The following is an 18,401-nucleotide window of genomic DNA, read 5'->3' on the forward strand; positions in this document are numbered from 1 at the left end:
GCCTTGGCACATGGCTGCAGTCATTCCTCGAGTTCCAGAGTTCCACTTCCTCTGGAAAATTCCACTGCAGGAAAAGCGGCGCCGGCGCTGCTGACGCAACCGCGGCTTTCCTGCAGGAGCACAGGGGCTGGGAAATCATCCCTGCACTTTCCTCCTGCACAAAAGGGAGCTGGAGGAGCAGCCCCAAGCCAGACTGACGTCACTGCTGCCCAGGGGTGATGGGGTTTGGTTCCCTGGGCCGGGATGGGGAAGGACAGGAAGCTTTTCCCTTGCACGCTCCTTTTCCCCTCCAAGATTAGAAATGCTGTGGCAGCATTTGCATAATGCATGAGCACAACTTCAGCTGGGCAGCTTTTTTTTTCCCCCTTCAGAGTTTTGTTGGGCTCAGTGACGTTCAGCTGGGTTTTTTTGGGAGGCAGGTTTATTTGGGAGCTGGCTGAGCCACGCTGGGGTGCTGCCAGCTGGAGCTGCCTCTGCTGCTCCTCTCCCTGCCAAAGCCACGTTCAGCTTCACTTCTCCTGATTGCTGTCATTGCATTCCAGCCAAATGGGCATCAGCGTGTTCCTTCTGGAAAAGAAAACTTTCAGTTGTTCTAAGGGTGAAATTGCCTTTGGAAGCTGCTGCCCGAGTGATTCTTGAGGATCTGGGTGGAAATTCAGGTGCTTTTGGTCACTCCTGTCTTGTCTCTTCTTCCCTCTAATTATTATTTTTAAAACCTTGCGGAAGAGACTTAGCAGTTAATTCTGAAATATTTCAATTGTTTCCTAAAAACTGGAATTTGGTGAAAAAGATTGGGATGAACATGAAAGTTCTTTGCCACTCCGTGCTGAAGTGGGTGAGGTTTGCCAGCAGCCTGGGCAGCTGTGCGAGGATGAGGATGAAATCCTGAGCTGATCCCAGGCTCACCAGGCCTGGAATTCTTCCCTCCTTCCCTCCTTTTCACCATGGCAGGTTGATCTCACTGAGCCAGCAGCAAACCATTCTTCTTTTTTAATTTCTTGAATTCAGCACAACATCACCTGGCTGTAGGAGTGCAAGTGAGGAGAAATCCTCCCTTCCTCATCTCCCAGCCATGGCACCTGGCCAGGCTGTCATTGGGATGTTCTCTAGGGAGCTGCTCCTCCTCACTTTCCATCCTGCCTCCTGAATTTCACTGGAGAAGATGAATCCAGCAGCACCAGCTTCCAGTTTTAGGTTGAGCAATTTTCTTTGGTGATGCCACACGTTGGAAGCTCTGAGGAAAGGCTTTGAAATTCTCATGACAGGAGCAGCACCTTCCTCATCTGTAGCGTTTAGTGCTGAGTCAAAAAGCCAAGCACACCCCAAAAGGAGAATTTCTGATGTGGTTTTCCTGGGGAAAAACCTTTCCTCCACAAAGTGACTTCATCCAGAGGGAATTGCATCAAACCAGGTAGTAGGTGCAGGTAAATGAGATTTGCTTTCAGAGTCATCCCTGCTCCCAGCTGGCAGCCAGGCTCTGGAGCTGTTCCAGCTCCCAGGATGGGCTGTTGGATGGGAGTTTGAGGTGGTTTTAAGGGACAGTAAATCCTGGAGGATGCTTTTCTTTCTGAAAACTGGTTCAGGAGGGAATTGAGCCTGGAGAGGTGCGAGGGCATTCATTAGTTCATGGACTTGTGGGATACCTGCGCTGGAAGGGACACACAGGGATCTTCAGCCAATGCTTGGCCCTGCCCAGGACACCAAAATCCAATCCTGGGCATTGTCCTGGAGCTCTGGCAGCCTCAGGGCTGTACCCATTCCCTGGGGATCCTGGGCAGTGCCCAGCACCCTCTGAGGGAAGAACCTTTTCCTAATATCCAACCCAAACCTCCCTGATAAAGATGTTGGTTTCCATATTTGTCATTCTGGAGAAGCTTCTCCAGAGGTTTTATCCTGGATAAAGCTGCCTGTGGCAGCAGAATGTGTCCCCTGCATCTCCCAGAGCCCACAGACTGCAATCCCCTGGGAAGGGACACTGGATCAGGATATTGGGCATTTTCCATGAGCACCCTCACATGGTTTTCTCTCCTTTTTCCTTGCTCTTTATCCTGCACGGAGTGGAGGCTTTTCCCAGTCTTCCTTTCCTTCTTTCTCTGCACTTGGTTGATTTGAGGATATTCCAGAGGTGAAATGGCAATTCCAAATGGGTTTGTAAACATCTGCTGGAAGGAGCCCTGGAGCCAGCTTGGACTATTGAATGTTAGCAGGTTATAACATATTCCAATTTTTGGTGCTCCTCCAAGGTGAAATACTCATGGAATTGTGCCTGTAACTGGGAAAATTTGGCCAGAGCATTGCAGGTACTCTGAGTTAATCAGTGCTGAGTTAAACAGGATGTGTTGGAGCAGTGCTGGGAGAGTGGAAGGATGGAATGGACCCTGCCTGGGACTCCCTTCCTGGGCACCCTGTGTGGGATGGAGGATCCAGTTCTCTTCTCCTGGAGCTGGGGTGAGATTGGTGGGAGGGATGAACGTGAAAGGAGGGATTTTCCTCTGAATATTCCAAGGGAGTTGTGGGACAAAGAGCAAAATTGCTTTTACATCAGCAGAGATAAGGAAAGAGTCAGATGCTGGATTTTTAGGTCAGCACATCCCAGTCCTGGGCTGGGGATGAGGCTTCTGTGAGGTGTGAAGTCTTCAAAGGCCAGGCTCCTGACCAAGAGCTTTCAATATCCTGGGGTTTGTTGAAGTGTGCCTGGAATTATTAGAAAACTCGGAGGTGGCTTTTTTATCTCAAAAAGGTTGAGGAAGCTGTGTGGGGAGTGGTTGCTGCAGTGCTGTGAGTAATGGGGAGGTGCTGGCTGAACCCAGCAGGGAAGGGGCCTTTCCTCCCCCAAATTCCCTGGGAACTCACTACTTTGAGGAAAGGAATAAATGCATCATTGTCCTGCTGATGTGGTGAGTGCAAGAGGCTTCAGAAGCTTTAATCCCTCACAAACTCTGCCTGAAACCCCAGGGAGAAGGGTAGAAGCAGGTAATTGAGGAGCTGCGTGCAGGTTAGAGTGAGGGCAAGGAGAAATTCCAGTTCAATCACCCAGAGATAAGAGAGGTAATAAAGTCTCAGCCTCAAGAAACTCATCCTGGAGTACTCAAGGAAGTGTCTGGGGCAGGTGCTGAAAAGTTGGCCCTGAATTATTTTCAGAGGGTTGGAGAGGAGAAAGGAAACCTGGAGAACCAAAAAAGGAGAAATGAAAGTAGAGCCCTGAAAAGGGGAGGGAGGAGGTGGAGAGAGAGGCCTGGCTGGGCACCTGTTTGGTGGTGGTTGAATAATCCAGGGATAAACCAGCCTGGTTTATGGCCAGGGGGAGGGAGCTGTTCCCTTTGGAAGGGGACAGGAGGTCACTGGGTCCTGGCCTGTGACAGCCCCAGGGGTGTCCTGGTGATGGGAACACCAGAGTGACCCTGGCTTGGTGCTGGCTGCTCTCCCCTGCCCCAGCTGGGCCTGCTCCAGCTCTGGGCTGCTCCAGGCAGGACCAGCTCTCCCATTCCCTTCCTCTTGCTCCTGTCCAGCCCTTGGAGGCCAAGAGCGGGGCCTGGAATCAGCCAGGAGCTCACAGAGTGCTCAGGGGGACTGAGGAGTTCCCAGAATGGCTTTACAGAGCAGCTCTGCTTTGTCACTGGTTCACAAACTGAGTTCTCCCAGCACCTTACCACCCCATAATGCTGCTGGAATCCCACAGGGGAGATCAGGAGCTGTAAGCAATCAGTCTAAGGCATGAATTTGGAGATTTTTCCATGGCCATGTATACCTTTTATTATAAAATATGAACATTAATTAATAATTAATATATTATTTATTATATTATAATATTGCTAATTGATATATTGATACTATATTAACATGGTATTATAATAATATTATGTAAAATATTCATATATCATTGCCATTAAATTATTCCAAAATATTACTATATTATCATATTATATTCTAGTATATTTGAATAATTATACAGCATTATTATATTCTTATATTCTTATGTTATTATATTATTATATTATTATTATTACATTCTATTACATTATATTATAGTATGTTGCATTATAGTATAGTATACTATAGTATAGTGTATTATAGTATAGTATGTTCTATTATATTATATTAATAATTATTATATAGTAATAATATTATATTATTATAGTATATATAATTTTATATTATAATACTATATTATTATCGTTTATATTATATAATATATAATATAATTTAATGTTCTATTAATTATAGTTATTATATTATATTATATTATATTATATTATATTATATTACATTACATTACATTACATTATATTATATTATATTATATTATTCTGTCATTACACAATACCATGTCTGGCTATGTCCCCTGTCCCCGTGCCCTCCCTGTGTCCCCCAGCCCAGCTGCTGACGTGTCCCTGTTCCGCAGCCGGCAGCCCGAGCTGCCCAAGAAGGACAAGGAGTCGCTGGCGCTGGGCACTGCCCCGTCCAAGCGGGCAGACGAGTGGAAGGACCCGTGGCGCCGGTCCAAGTCCCCCAAGAGGAAGCTGGGGGTGTCGGTGTCCCCCAGCCGCGCCCGCCGGCGCCGCCGAGCCTCGGCCTCCTCTGCCTCTGCCTCGGGCTCCTCCAGGTGAGCTGGGGGCTGGGGCTGTGTGCTGGGCACCTGCTGGCTGCTCTGGGCTCTGGGCTGTGTGCCACAGGGTGCTGAGCTCTGCTCTGGGCTCTGGGCTGTGTGCCACGGGGTGCTGAGCTCTCTGCTCTGGGCTGTGTGCCACGGGGTGCTGAGCTCTGCTTTGGGCTCTGGGCTGTGTGCTATGGGGAGCTGAGCTCTGGGTTCTGGGCTGTGTGCTATGGGGAGCTGAGCTCTGCTTTGGGCTCTGGGCTGTGTGCCACGGGGTGCTGAGCTCTCTGCTCTGGGCTGTGTGCCACGGGGTGCTGAGCTCTGCTTTGGGCTCTGGGCTGTGTGCCACGGGGTGCTGAGCTCTGCTTTGGGCTCTGGGCTGTGTGCTATGGGGAGCTGAGCTCTGGGTTCTGGGCTGTGTGCTATGGGGAGCTGAGCTCTGCTTTGGGCTCTGGGCTGTGTGCCACGGGGTGCTGAGCTCTCTGCTCTGGGCTGTGTGCCACGGGGTGCTGAGCTCTGCTTTGGGCTCTGGGCTGTGTGCCACGGGGTGCTGAGCTCTGCTTTGGGGTCTGGGCTGTGTGCCACGGGGTGCTGAGCTCTGCTTTGGGGTCTGGGCTGTGTGCCACAGGGTGCTGAGCTCTCTGCTCTGATTACTAAGAGTTCCCCAAGGACAAGGCTGGTGGAGTTTGGAGCAGAACACCTTTGGAAACAAAAGTTTGGGGGCTTTTCAGGAAGCTCTGAATTTTAATATTTAATCTCAGGAAGCTCTGAATTGTAATATTTCTTCTCAGGAAGCTCTGAATTATAATATTTCTTCTCAGGAAGCTCTGAATTGTAATATTTCTCTTGCAGGAAGCTCTGAATTGTAATATTTCTCTTGCAGGTCCTCTTCTCGTTCATCCACCTACTCGGGGTCCGGCTCCTCCCGCTCGCGCTCCAGGTCCTCCTCATACAGCTCCTACTCCAGTCGCTCCTCCAGGCACAGCTCTTTCTCAGGCAGCAGGTCCAGGTAGTGCTCCTGGGACTGGGAACCAGTGGTGGGATGGTTTCCAGATGCTTCCTGACAGTTCCTCTTTGCTCTGTTAAGATGGAGCACTCCAAGCCCTTGGCTGAGCGAGGGAGGCTGCGGTTGTTGGCTGAAGGAGATCTGTCAGCCACCCCCTCCTCTCCCCAGTGCTCCCACCCACAGCTGCAGTGCTGTTGTGGCTGGGCTCTTTCCCATGCCTGTGGTGGATTAAAATTCCCATCATTTGCATTTTCTGATTGGAAGGAGTTCAGCAGCATCTCTTTTCTGTGGAGCTGGGATTTCTATTTCAAGAGGCAAATCCCATTTCTTTATTAAAGCAGTTGTGTCTTGTGATAGTCCTGACACTTCAAAGTAGCAATCCAGTGTCCCATGGTGATTAAGATTTATTCCTCTGCTACTTCCTTGCCCCTGCAGACAGTTTCCCAAGTCTGGAATACCCATAGTAGGAGAACTGGCTCCTCAGATAGGAGCTGAAGCCACACAGGTGCCCAGAGCCGATCCCACAGGTGATGGCAGAGCACACTCTGTCACTTCTGGGACTGCTTTCCTAGGAAAGGCTCAGCTGGGAACTGATTCCACCTGGGAAGCAGAATGAGCTTCCCCATCCATCCACGCTCCAGGCAGGACAGTGCCAGTGTGGGTGACACCCTTGGCTGCCTCTCCCTGAGGTGACAGGGTGAGGAACACCCTGTGCCAGCTGTCCCCAGAGGAGCTGTCACACAGGAGTCAGGCTGCTGAGGCACTGGGGTGCAACCGAGGCACTTCCAGTCTTGGCACGGGGGTGAATCACCCCGAGAGCAGCACGTGGTGTGTGCTCAGGGCTCAGGAAACAGCTCCTGCCCTTGACTGTCACCCTAGGGATGCTCCACTTAATGCTTCTTCTTGGGTTCCAGAAGGTACAGATTTGATTTAGGTGAATTTTTTGTCTTTCTCCCAAGTTTCTTTTGGTTTTGTTGCTGTTTAAAGGTTGAACCGCTCTAGGAGTTAACAGGACAAAAAGTGATGAACATAAAACTCAAAATCCTGCTTCTTTTCCTGTGTATTCTCCCTAAGGAGAGAATAGAGAGGATGGAGGAAGCCTCAGGTGTTGCTGTGGAATACCTGGGCTGCCTCTCTTCTAGCTGATCCCATTTTTCCTTCTGTTTCCTACTTTTCCCATTGTCTGGTGACAGAAGTTAAATTTTGCTGCACAGAGTCCAAATATAAAGTCAGGATAAGTTCAGAAAGATTCCTGTGGAGGGGGCAGTGGTGGCTGAATGCCCTGAGAGCCAGGAGAAGCTCCTGCAACCCCAGAGCCTGAGCTGAGTGATGTCTCCTTCCTTTGCAGGTCAAGGTCCTTCTCATCTTCTCCCTCTCCTTCTCCAACACCATCTCCTCACAAGCCACTGACCAAGGCTAAAGGGGAATTATTGCCACCTCCTGGGAAAGGGTAAGGACCCAAATTCCTCTGGGTGAGGAATTCTGACCTTCAGGGGCCGTCAGGAAGGAATGCAGGATTAGATGGAATATTGGGAAGGAATATTTCCTGTCAGACTGGGAAGGCCCTGGATGCCTGGAAGTGTCCAGGGCTGGATGGGGCCTGGAGCAGCCTGGGCTGGTGGAAGGTGTCCCATGGCAGGGAGTGAAATCTTTGAGGTCCCTTCCCATCCAAACCATTCTGGGATCCTAAACCTCACTGAGTTTAAGAAAGAAATGAAAGATGTAAAATACAACCTTTATTGAAGGGGTTTTAGCTTGGCAGATTTAATTAAATAATGGCACTTTTACTTATTAAATCCAAGTTAAACTGTGCAAGTATCCTTAAATATTACCTGTGTACAAGTGTTTAAACACTTGATTTACTGCTGGAGCATTCTCTGTGTGCAGATATATTTGTATAATCTAAATATACATAATAGGAGCTATAAAAAAGTTTAAATTCCTTCCTCTGCTGTGGCTTTGGTTAATCCACAGCCTCAGAATAAAGAAATGGTTCAACCTCATCAGCTTTTCACACTGGAGACGGATGAAAACAGGACTGGAGCTCTCTGCAGCTGGGTTTGGCACGTTCTGGCAGCCCTGCTGCTCTTTTAAATTCCTGAAATTGCTATTTCACAAACCCTGCAGTGGCAAATTACGGGGACGTTGGAGGGTGACACAACACCGCAGTGATGTCACCTCTTCTAAGCTGACCTGCAAATAAATGACACCATGGGAATCCCCCTGAATTCTCCAGAATTTAGGACAATCCCCTTTGCCACAATTCTTGTCCTTTGTTACCCTGCCTTTCGGGGTTTTTCCCCCTCCACTTTGGGGCTCAGCCCTCCCAGGCCCTCTGCTCCCTCCTGGCAGTGCTGGTTTGGGGACAGCAGGGCAGCTGCCCCAGCACAGGGGTTATTGTCACTGGCTAACACAGTGCCATGGGCTTAACCCTGTGTTCTGAGGGGGTAAATGCAGATATTGAGCTCTGAGCCCCAAATGGGGCAGCCCTGAGCAGCCAGAGCCATTCCCATCTCCTGCACTGGGTGGGATTGGTGCTCCCATCCAGTTTTCCCCAGGGAACACAGGCCAAGGGACAGATCCAGGCACACACACAGGCTGTTGTGCACCCTCCTGATCTGTGTGCTGGAGTTAAAATGAGAATTTTTGCATTAACTGTGCACATTTCATTCTGAAGCCTGACTGGCAGATTTTAAGCAGGTGTAAGTGTCTGGGATAAAAATGATGGAATTACATGGATGAGAAACAACATTTCCACCCAGTCTGCTTCAGGAGTTCATTTACAAGTCAAATATCTCCAGAATTGGCTGTTGTACAGTAATTTGTCTCTGAAAAGATGAATCGATTGAGCATATGGGGAGCAAATCCCTTTAGGGAAATCTGTGCTGTTTGTGTTTTGGTGAAGCAGCCAAGTGTTTGAAGTTTCAAGGCCAGGTTGGATGGGATTTGGAGTAACCTGGGATAGTGAAAGGTGTCCCATGGAATGGAGTGGACTGGGATGATTTTTAAGGTCTCTTCTAGTCCAAACCATCCCAGGATTCCATAACCTCTAAAATATTAAACAGCAAACCAGAGCACATCATTTCTAAGGACATCAGTGCTCTGTGCCCACCCCCTGGGATCACACACCTGAGAATTGTCATTTTTCCAGGGAGAAATCTGTGAAGAAACTCACTGCCCTCCCAGTCCCTCAGCCACTCACAAAAATTACAGCAGCAGCCCCGGAGGCAGCCAAGGCAGGGGACAATCGGGAGGCCAGGAGGAAGGAACGTCAGACAAGGACTCCACCCAGGAGGTGAGAGACAGGGGGGTGGAGGGAGCCTTGATCCATGGCAGATCCAGCAAATCCCAGCTTTTTGATCCCATGGCAGATCCAGCAAATCCCATAGCCCGGTGCTCAGGGAGAAATCCTCCTGGAGAGGGAGAGAAGGGGAACAGAGCTGGGCTGGGGTGGTCCTGATTCACCTTGAGTGGTTCCTGTCCATGGAAGCTGGGGGAGGATGGAGTGGGTGGAACACAGGAAATGTGGCAAAATCAGGGTGGGAGTGGGGAAAAGGGCATTTTTGAGAGCTGCTGCTTGTGGAGGTGGGGGAGTGGGGAAGGAATGTGGGATCTGTTTGGTGCCACACAGATCTGATGTGGTGGAGGGTCAGCAGCTGGCCCACACTGACCACAAGGATATTCCCCAGCACAGAACATCATTCCCAGGGATGTTCCCCACCACAGAGCATCATTCCCAGGGATATTCCCAAGCACAGAACATCATTCCTAGGGATGTTCCCCAGCACACAACATCATTCCCAGGGATATTCCCAAGCACAGAACATCATTCCCACCACACAAACTGGGAGAAGTGGTGGAAGAGGCCATTCGGTGTTGGTCAGAGGGTGCTGAGCAAATCTCTGCTTTTCTCTGGGGCTTTTCCTCCCCTGTCTCTCTTTGCCATGACAATTCTCATTGTGGGAGGGGGTTTGCTGCCTTGCAGGAGGACCATCAGTGGCAGCATCAGTGGCAGTGCCAGCAGCTACAGCGGCTCCAGCTCCCGATCGAGGTCCTTGTCCCGGTCTCTCTCCAGATCTCATTCCAGATCATCCTCTGCCTCAGTCTCCCACTCTCCCTCTGGCTCAAGGAAATCCAGGTACAGCCCTGAGCCTTTGTGACCTTTACTTAACAGCAGAGATTGTGGCTGTTGGTCACAGGTTTGTTTTCTTGCAGTGGAAGCTCTCTGTAGCTCCAGCAGCACCAGCTGCAGGTGCCTGAGGGTGGGAGAAGGTTGGGGATGGGATTGCAAGTCCTGAATTGTGGTGGGAATACAGTGTTGGAGAGGGCATGGAGTGATACAACAATATATAATGGCCTTAAACTGATAGAGGGGGTATTTCAGTGGGATATCTAGGAGAAATGCTTCCCTGTGAGGATAGGGAGACCCTGGCTCAGGTTGCCCAGAGAAGCTGTGGCTGCCCCATCCCTGCAAATGTCCAAGGCCAATTTGGACAGGACTTGGAGCAACCTGCTCTTTTGGGAGGTGTTGGGGTTGGAACTGGATGATCTTTAAGGTCCCTTGCAGCCCAAACCATTCCATGATTCCCTGATATTTCTCTTGTGGTTTATTCAAGGAAATAATCCTGTCATGTGTGTCCAAGTACCCATTTAAGCTAAATGATGACCAGAACAACTCCTTCTGGCCAGGGTGATCCCACATCCTAATTAAACTACAAATGAACAGTTTCAGGCTATGGAGCTTGGCTCTGCTGAGCCTCTCCTACCTCTGGTTCCTGTCCTTAGGGGAGATGCTTGGCCTGTCAAGAGAGGTAGGTCAGAAAATCCCCAAAAGGCCCAGCTAATGATATTTTCCCTTTGCTGGCAAAGTTGCAGGTCCAGTTCCTTTTGTGCATAGCCCCAAGTGAACAGTTCCAAGTCTCTTGGTCTGTGGGATGTGTAAACAAAAAACTCCTTCCAGCAAAGAAAAACAAACCACTCTCCAGTCATTCCTTCAGGTTTTTTCATCTCCTCACACAGAGGATTCCCTGAATCCTCACAGGCAGAGCCTTGAAACCCAACACGTCCCTGGCACACGGGTGTAAGAGTAGTCCTGGGGTGTAAAACCAGTGGCTGGAGCAGGATTTGGCTCTGAGCATGGCAAATTCCCATCAGTGAACTCTGTGGGACTCCGAGGTTCAACGTCCGCGTTATTTTACGGAAATCCCGGCTTGTTTACTCCGTGCTTGTCACGTTCATCAGCCCAGCCTGGGGTGATGCAAGAGCTTCAGAGAGCACCAGGGCAGGGATGGGAAATGGGAGCACACTGGGGCTGCCTGTGCTGCTCTGTGGGAAGGGGAAACGTGGCAGATGCACTGTGTGCCCCCAGCAGGCCAGCCTGGTGGCCTGGGGGGGTTCCTGGCTCATCCTGGAATCCATGAGACCTCTCAGAACTCAGCTCCTGGTGCCAGAGGCTGCAGAGGGTTGGTCTGTGCTGAAGCTGCCACAGCCCCTTCAGTCATCCCAATGCAGTTTCCAGGCAGAGAGCCTGGCAGAGCAGGGCGGTGTGGCCCGTGGAGCAGGCTGGAGAGGCTGCCTGAATATTCATGGAGTGGGATGGTTTGGCTTGGAGAGGAGCTTAAAGCTCATCCAGTCCAACTCTCTGCCACCTTCCACTAGACTAGATTGTTCCAACCCTGTCCAACCTGGCTTGAACACTTCCTGGGATAGGCCCTGCTGGGAAGTTTCCATCTTGGAGGTATCAGTCGTGACAGTGGATGCGTGCCAGCAGCAGAAACCCTGCCAGGGAACCCTTGCCCTGAGCTGTAACACTGACCTGGATGTGCCAGTGCACTCCCTGCTTTCACTCCCTGTTTTCCTGAGCAAACAGTGACCTGTTTACCCATTGCCTTAACCCTGGCTATAAATAATCATTACTTTCTAGGCCTGCACCCCACAGCTTTGACATTTTCCACACCAGCAGCACCCCAGCACGCACGGCCTTTGTGCATCCTTCCCTGCCGAGCTTCCCACCATCCAGGGAGATGCAGAAAGGCTTTGCTGCCTTGCTGGGTGTGCTGAGCTGTGTCTCTTGGCAGGTCCCTGAGCGTGAGCAGCGTCTCCTCCGTGTCCAGTGCCTCGTCCAGCAGCAGCTCCGTGCGCAGCGCCGACTCCGAGGACATGTACGCAGACCTGGCCAGCCCCGTGTCCTCGGCCAGCTCCCGCTCCCCCACCCCGGCCCAGCAGAAGAAAGGTACAGGGACCTGCTGTGCTGGGGGTGGATCCCTCTGGGGAGCCTTTGGAGGGGAAGGGAGGAGCAGGGATCCTTCCCTGGGAATTCTGTGGGCTCCGGGAAAGCCCTTGAGCAGAGGGGATACAGGAGCACAGGTGCTGCGGAGCAAATGTGCACCCACATCCTTCCATCCCTGTGCCAACCCTTGTCTCAACCCTTTTCCTGCCTGGCAGTTCTGCCTCTCCCATTCTCCTTCACCCTTAGAAGGTGATGGAAATCTGGACAGCTTTGTATCACTTTGCTCTTCCTCTGCTCCTTCCAGACCATGGCAGAGTCTGTGGCAACAGCTTTTTTGTTCTTTGTCTTTTTTGTTGCTCTCTGTGGAAATTCAGGCTTTCCTGAATCCCTTAACCTCGTGTCCAGCAGCTGAGATAACTGCTGTGGGCTTTTTCCATCCCTGGAGCAGCATCCCCTTGCCCAAAGGGAGAGAAGGCAACAGGAATCATTCCCAAGTCACCCCTTGTGCTCTCTGCTTTCAACAGGAAAGTCAAAAAAAGAAGACAGTGCTAAAGAGGAGAAGAGGAAACGAGATGTGCCCGCTCAGCTCCTGAAATCAGCCAAGCCCACCCCGGGCAGCAAATCCCAGCAGCTGCCCCAGGGCCAGCAGCCCTCAGCCCCCCAGGCACAGCAGGGCAGCTTCAGCGGGCACAAGGAGATCAAACTGACCCTCCTGAACAAGGTGGGAATGGATCCCTGGGGCTGGGATTCCCTGCTGGCTTTTTACTGTTTAAACCAGTTTGCAACCCAAGGCTTCCTCCTGTCTCCAACCTCTTTTCTCCCACTTGCTCCTGGAGCCATGTGGTAGATGTGGCACTTCTGGGGGCCAGAGGGGATGGATCCTGACAGGAGGGGATGGATCCCAGTGGGAGAGATGGATCCCAGCAGGAAGGAGGGGATGGATCCTGCAGGAGGGGATGGATCCCATCTGGAAGGAGGGGATGAATCCCAGCAGGAAGGAGGGGATGGATCCTGCAGGAGGAGATGGATCCCAGTGGGAGAGATGGATCCCAGCAGGAAGGAGGGGATGGATCCTGCAGGAGGGGATGGATCCCAGCAAGAAGGAGGGGATTGATTCTGAAGGAAGGGATGGATCCTGGAGGGAGGGGATGGATCCAGCAGGAAGGAAGGGATGAATCCCAGCAGGAGGGGATGGATCCAGCAGGAAGGAAGGGATGAATCCCAGCAGGAGGGGATGGATCCTGGCTGGAGGGAGGGGATGGATCCCAACTCCAGGCTCAGCACTGCTGGCATGAGCTCAGCCAGGAAGGTCTGGGGCTGGCTTGGAGGGCAGCACACAGAACCAGTCTGGCAGCACACACCCTGTGCTGGCTGCACTGTGGGGCTGTGTTGGCGGCTGCCCTGGGGCACATTCCTGCTGCAGCTTCCAGGCTCTTCCCCGCTTGCTCGAAGGTCCCGCTGGGGCCTTTCCCCTGGGAGATGCTCTGGGAGCTCCTCCTGTGCCACCCCAGAGCGGGCTGGGCACGGAGTGCAGGGGCACGAGGGGCAGCTGGGGTGCCCCCCTGGCTGCCCCCCTCCCCTCTGATCCCTCTGCCCTGCTCAGAGCCCTGGGCACAGGTGCCAGCCCCAGCCCGTGTGGGGGAGTTGTTCCCCGTGGGGTTTGCTGCTGGGGCAGGGTGTTGGCCCCATCACGTGGGCAGGTTCCTGTTTTTGATATTTTGCTCTGCCAGCCCAAATTCCCCGGCGCAGTCTGAGGCTGCAGATTTCTCTACTTCCCTGTGCTCTGACGTGAGGAGGCTTTATCAGAGGCAGGAACTGCTCTGGAGGGAGGGAGGGAGGAGTGTGCAGTGACACATGACAGCCTGGAAAAGGCACGGCTCCACATGCCTCCTTCACATCTGCTATCCTTGGTGCTGCTGGGGAAAAACCATCCCAAAAAGCTGCTCTTTTCCTGTTCCTGTTCTGAAATTAGTACAGCCTTACCCCCAGAGCAGGGGGTGTTGCTGTTGGCTCCTTGTGGTTGGGAATTAGGTGGATTCAGGGCTGGCTGGCACTGGCGTGTGCAGAGTTTACTGGGAAAGGTGTTTGCAGGAGGCAGGGAATGGCTGTGCCTGTGTCCCTGTGCAGAGGGAAGTGGCTGCTCAGCTCCATTGTTTCAATTCCATTGCAGGCAGCTGACAAAGGAAGCAGGAAGAGATACGAGCCAGCAGACAAAGAGAGGCCAAGCTCTCCTCCAGCCAAACGGGCCAACCTGTCACCTGACAGAGGTGAGGCATCTCCAGCAGCTGGAGAGATCCACTGCAGCCATCCCAAAACCTCAGAGTGGGATTGCCACAGATAAAGGGGGGTAGTGACCATCCTGCTGCAAGAACACAGCAGAGCTGAGGCCCTGGGCAGGCCCAGGGGCACGTTGTGCCTGGTGTGACTCCACTGTGTCCCTGTAATCCTGTCCAAAAAACCAGCCCCTTGCCTTTGAAGACACAGAGTTCTCACCTCCACATCCACCCCACGGCCTCCTGCTCGCTCTGCTGGCCTCGGATGTGGCTGTGGAAATCAGGTTTAGGTTGGAAATTAGGAAATATTTTTTCCCAGAAAGGAGCAGACTGTCAGGAGGGAGTCCCCATCCCTGGTGGTGTTCCATAAGTGTGTGGATGTGGCACTGGGGACAGGGTTAGTGTGGCCATGGTGGTGCTGGGCTGAAGGATGATCCTGAAGATCACTTCCATACCTCAGCCACTCCAGGCCTGTGAGTCACAGGAGTTTCCTTTGGTGCATCCTGGAGTTTTCCAGGGGGAGCTGTCCCTGCCAGCCAGGCTGGTGCTTCGAAAGGCTGGGAGGGAGGGAGGGAGGGAGGGAGGGAGGGATGGATGCAATCAACCCCTGCCTGCTTCAGCCAGCCTGGGACAGGAGCAGATTGCCCCACCTCTGGGTGACACAACCCGCTCTGCCCTGGATGTTTAGAAAGACCTGGGCTTTCCAAGTGCTCTGCTGGGGCTCAGTCCTCCCCAGCAGCAGCAGCAGCTCGGGAAAGCGAGCTGGCAGGCACAGACAGGGACTCGGTGCCACCCTGCAGCCCTGGCTGTGGCTGCCAAGAGGCACAGGGGGTGTGGGGGGAGTTGGCAGCCAGAGGTGGCTGCGGGTGACGTTGGAGCTGCCACGTGATGTTGTTTTCCCTGGTGGCTCGGCTGTAGGTGGATCTTGTTGACTCTGGGTGCCAGCCAGAGAAGGTCTGTGCTAATAACCTGCAACATTCACCTCCTGCAAGGGCAGCCTGCAAGGGACTGCCCCAGGTTGAAGTTCACTGGGGTCTGGTTCACGCACGAGTGGCAGGGCAAGGCCAGGATGTTTTTGGAGAGGCTTTGGTGCCATCCTCTGCTTTTTGGTAAAAAGCAATTTCTGAGCTGCAGCACAGATTCATTTGGGCTGGAAGGGACCAAAGATCAGCGACAGCTTCCACAACCCCAGGCTGCTCTGAGCCCCATCCAGCCTGGCCTTGGACACTCCAGCCATGGAGCCTCAAATCCAATTTTTAGTGTTTAAGCCAGTTTTCAACCCAAGGCAAAATCCAATGGCAAAGGTGCCCTTGGCTGAGTTGGGACTGAGCCCTTGGCATCCCAGCACCAGTGGTGGTGGCTGAGTGTGTCACCTGCTCTGTCACCTGCACCTGTGGGCTGAGGCTGCCCCAGTGTCCATCCCCAGGAGCAGAGGGATGCCCTGGCACACACAGGGGCTGCTGCCATGAGGGACTGGGCACCTTTGCTGCTCCAGCTGAGGTCAGAGCAGGGCAGCAGCTCCACAGGCTGCCTTCCAGCTGCAATTCCCTCTCTGTTCCTGGGGTACCCCAGCTGCTCCCCAGCCTCCCTGCGTGCCCAGGGCAGCTGTGTTGGGGCAGGGCCTGGCAGCTGAGCCGTGCTGCACAAACACGGGGGTGCTGCTGCCCCGGGGGAGGCCCCGCTGGCTCCCAAAGCTGCAGAGCTGCCCTCGCCTGTCACTGCAGGAGCCACTGCACCCTGTGACCCGCCAGGGCAGAGCCAGCAGCTCTGCAGGCACAGAGTGCCGTGGAGGAGCCTCACTCCAGCAGCTGGAGGGTGAGGAAGGGCTGGTGGAAGGTGGTGTGTGCAGGTGACTGCGGGGCACAGCCCTGCCTGGCTTCTCTGCTCCCCCAGAGGTGAGGGGTGCGCACAGTGAGGCTCTTCCAGCTGCTGCTGGACCTGGCATTGTTTTTGGCATCGTTTTTGGCACAATGTGGTCAGTGGGTGCAGGCAGGGGTGGCCTGTGCCTTGTGCCCAGCAGGAAAATGAAGGAATGTCCTTGTGCTCTCCCCAGGCTCTCGCGATAGGAAGGCGGCCGGGAGACCCTCGTCCCCCAAGCAGGAACGGCAGCGGGGCCAGAACCCAAAACCTTCCCCTGCACAGGCAGACAGGTGAGTGCTGCTGCTTCTGCTGGGCCTCACGGCCCTCCAGGGCCTGCAGCCCCTCTCCCAGGCTGTCCCGGGCCAGCAGCTGCAGTTTCCATGGAACACAGCGCCGGGAAGGACGCGGAGCTGCCTGGGCTGGTGCCAGGGGTGCCAGGGCTTGTGCAGAGCTCCAGCTGGGAGAAGAGCAGGAGCACCCAGAGCCAAGTGGGTCAGGAGTGAGCTCAGCCAGTGCCTCTGCAGCTCTTTAGCACATGTTAAAGAGCACCAGAGTGCAACCCCTTCCCCCTGGCCAGCTCCTCCTGGCACCTGGTTCCAGAGCCTCATTCCCCTTTTCCCAGCCTGGCACAGCCTCAGCTGCTCCCTTTGCTGCTGTGGCTGTGTCCCCTGCATGGGACAGAGCGGTGACAGCCCTGGCTTTGCACCTTCCATGCAACTCAGCCAAATTCCTGGCAGGCTGTGCCTGCTGCAGTGCTGCAATGTCCCAGTGCAGTGTTGGATGTGTGGATCTGGGGACTCAAGGGCTGTGGATCCTCTCCAGGGATCTCTGGGGGCAACATCACAGGGAAGGGTCTGAAGGATTTGGGATTGAGGGGATGCTCCAGGGCTGCTCTCCCCTCTGGGTCTCACAGGGAGCTGCTCACTGCAGCCACGAGCTGGCACTGAGTTTAATCCTGGGAATTTGAGAATCCCCATGTAATATCTGTTTTTTTACTGTTAAGCCAGTTTTCAACCCAAGGCCTCCTCCTATCTCCAACCTCTTTCCTCCCACCTGCTCCTGGAGCCATGTGTTAGATGTGGCAGTTCCTGCTATTTTAGTTCAGTTCAGAAATTAGGGAGAAATCCTTCCCTAGTGAGCCCTGGCACAGGATGCCCAGAGAATCTGGCTGCCCCATCCCTGGCAGTGCCCAAGGCCAGGCTGGAGCCTCCTGGGGTAGTGAAAAGCGTCCCTGCCTATGGAAAGAGATAAAATTTATGTGGGAAAGGACCTTAGAAACCAATGTGGCCAGTGGGGCTCAGTGCATTTTTCATCTTAGAAAGAGATGAAACTGGTATGGGAAAGGATGTTCAAAACTGTGATTTTAGTGCGGCCAGCAGGGCTCAGTGCACAATCCCCTCTTGGATTCCCTAATTTGGGCCATTCCCATCTCTCTCTCCCTGCAGGAAACGCCAGCTGTCCCCTCAGTCCAAGAGCTCCAGCAAAGTCACCAGCGTGCCGGGCAAGGGCTCGGAGCCGGGCCCCGGCGCTGCCAAGGGCGGCAAATCCAGCACCCTGTCCCGCAGGGAGGAGCTCCTGAAGCAGCTCAAGGCCGTGGAGGACGCCATCGCCCGCAAACGCGCCAAGATCCCGGGCAAAGTATAGTGGGCTGTGCCCCCAGTGACTGCTGAGGTTTTTATAAAGAGAGGCAGAAGCAAGCGGCCGCTTTGGGATTTTGCAGTTCCTCGTCTTCGTTTTGGCCGCGCGGTTCTTTTTAAAAAAATAAAACAAAAAAACAAACGTAAAACCCACACATACACACGCACACATGCACACACACACACACAAAACAAAGAAATTAAGGAAGTTTTTGCCCGACGAGCAGCTCCGGGAGGGCTCCGGGGCCCTGTAAATGTGCACAGAGGACTCCAGCCCTGGGTGCTCCCAGCTCTCCTGTGTCCCCTCTCCTCTTTGCTAGCCTCCAGTTGTATTCTCCTAGTTAGCCCTGCTGTGTGTTGAGTGTCTTCAGCAATGCAGTTCTAGTCCCGTGTGCCGAGAGAGCCGAAAACTGCTGTGAACTGCTGGCAGCACCCTCCTCCCCCAGGAACAATATAAATATATCTATTCCTGCCTCAGCCCTCGGGAGTGCCCTGTCGTTTCTTTGGAGCAGGGGATCGCTTCAGTTGATTTCCCAGGAGCCCTGCAGGTGTTGTGGGTGTCCGTCTGCCAGGAGGGTCCTTCTTCCTTTGGTTTTTCCTCTCTTTTTTTTTTTGGTTTTTGTTTTTTTTTTTCTTTTTTTTTTCTTTTTCTTTTTTTTTTTTTTTTTTTTTTTTTTGGAGGGATCTCCCTGAAATAAAATATTTTGATAACCAATTTTACTGTTTCCTGCTTTTCTCTACATCTCCCTTGCCTTGGGGGGATCTGTACCCCTCATTTTGGGGTTTTTGGGGCATGAGCAGC

The 18,401-nt window shown here is 53.0% G+C and overlaps 1 protein-coding gene across 1 annotated transcript in view; it reads left to right on the top strand.

The window, feature by feature from the left end:
• ZC3H18 (zinc finger CCCH-type containing 18) overlaps positions 1–18,192 on the top strand; it is a 46,218-nt gene extending 28,026 nt beyond the window's left edge. The window contains exons 11-20 of the mRNA XM_059481733.1: positions 4,403–4,603; positions 5,478–5,603; positions 6,949–7,050; positions 8,752–8,895; positions 9,586–9,738; positions 11,678–11,832; positions 12,354–12,550; positions 14,000–14,096; positions 16,156–16,252; positions 17,408–18,192. Coding sequence (XP_059337716.1) covers positions 4,403–4,603; positions 5,478–5,603; positions 6,949–7,050; positions 8,752–8,895; positions 9,586–9,738; positions 11,678–11,832; positions 12,354–12,550; positions 14,000–14,096; positions 16,156–16,252; positions 17,408–17,606 — 1,471 coding nt within the window. The 3' untranslated portion in view covers positions 17,607–18,192. The remainder of the gene's footprint in view (positions 1–4,402; positions 4,604–5,477; positions 5,604–6,948; positions 7,051–8,751; positions 8,896–9,585; positions 9,739–11,677; positions 11,833–12,353; positions 12,551–13,999; positions 14,097–16,155; positions 16,253–17,407) is intronic.
• Positions 18,193–18,401: the final 209 nt, after the last annotated feature.

The sequence above is a fragment of the Ammospiza nelsoni genome, chromosome 13, assembly GCF_027579445.1.
Source record: "Ammospiza nelsoni isolate bAmmNel1 chromosome 13, bAmmNel1.pri, whole genome shotgun sequence".
In the NCBI taxonomy this organism is placed as follows: domain Eukaryota; kingdom Metazoa; phylum Chordata; class Aves; order Passeriformes; family Passerellidae; genus Ammospiza; species Ammospiza nelsoni.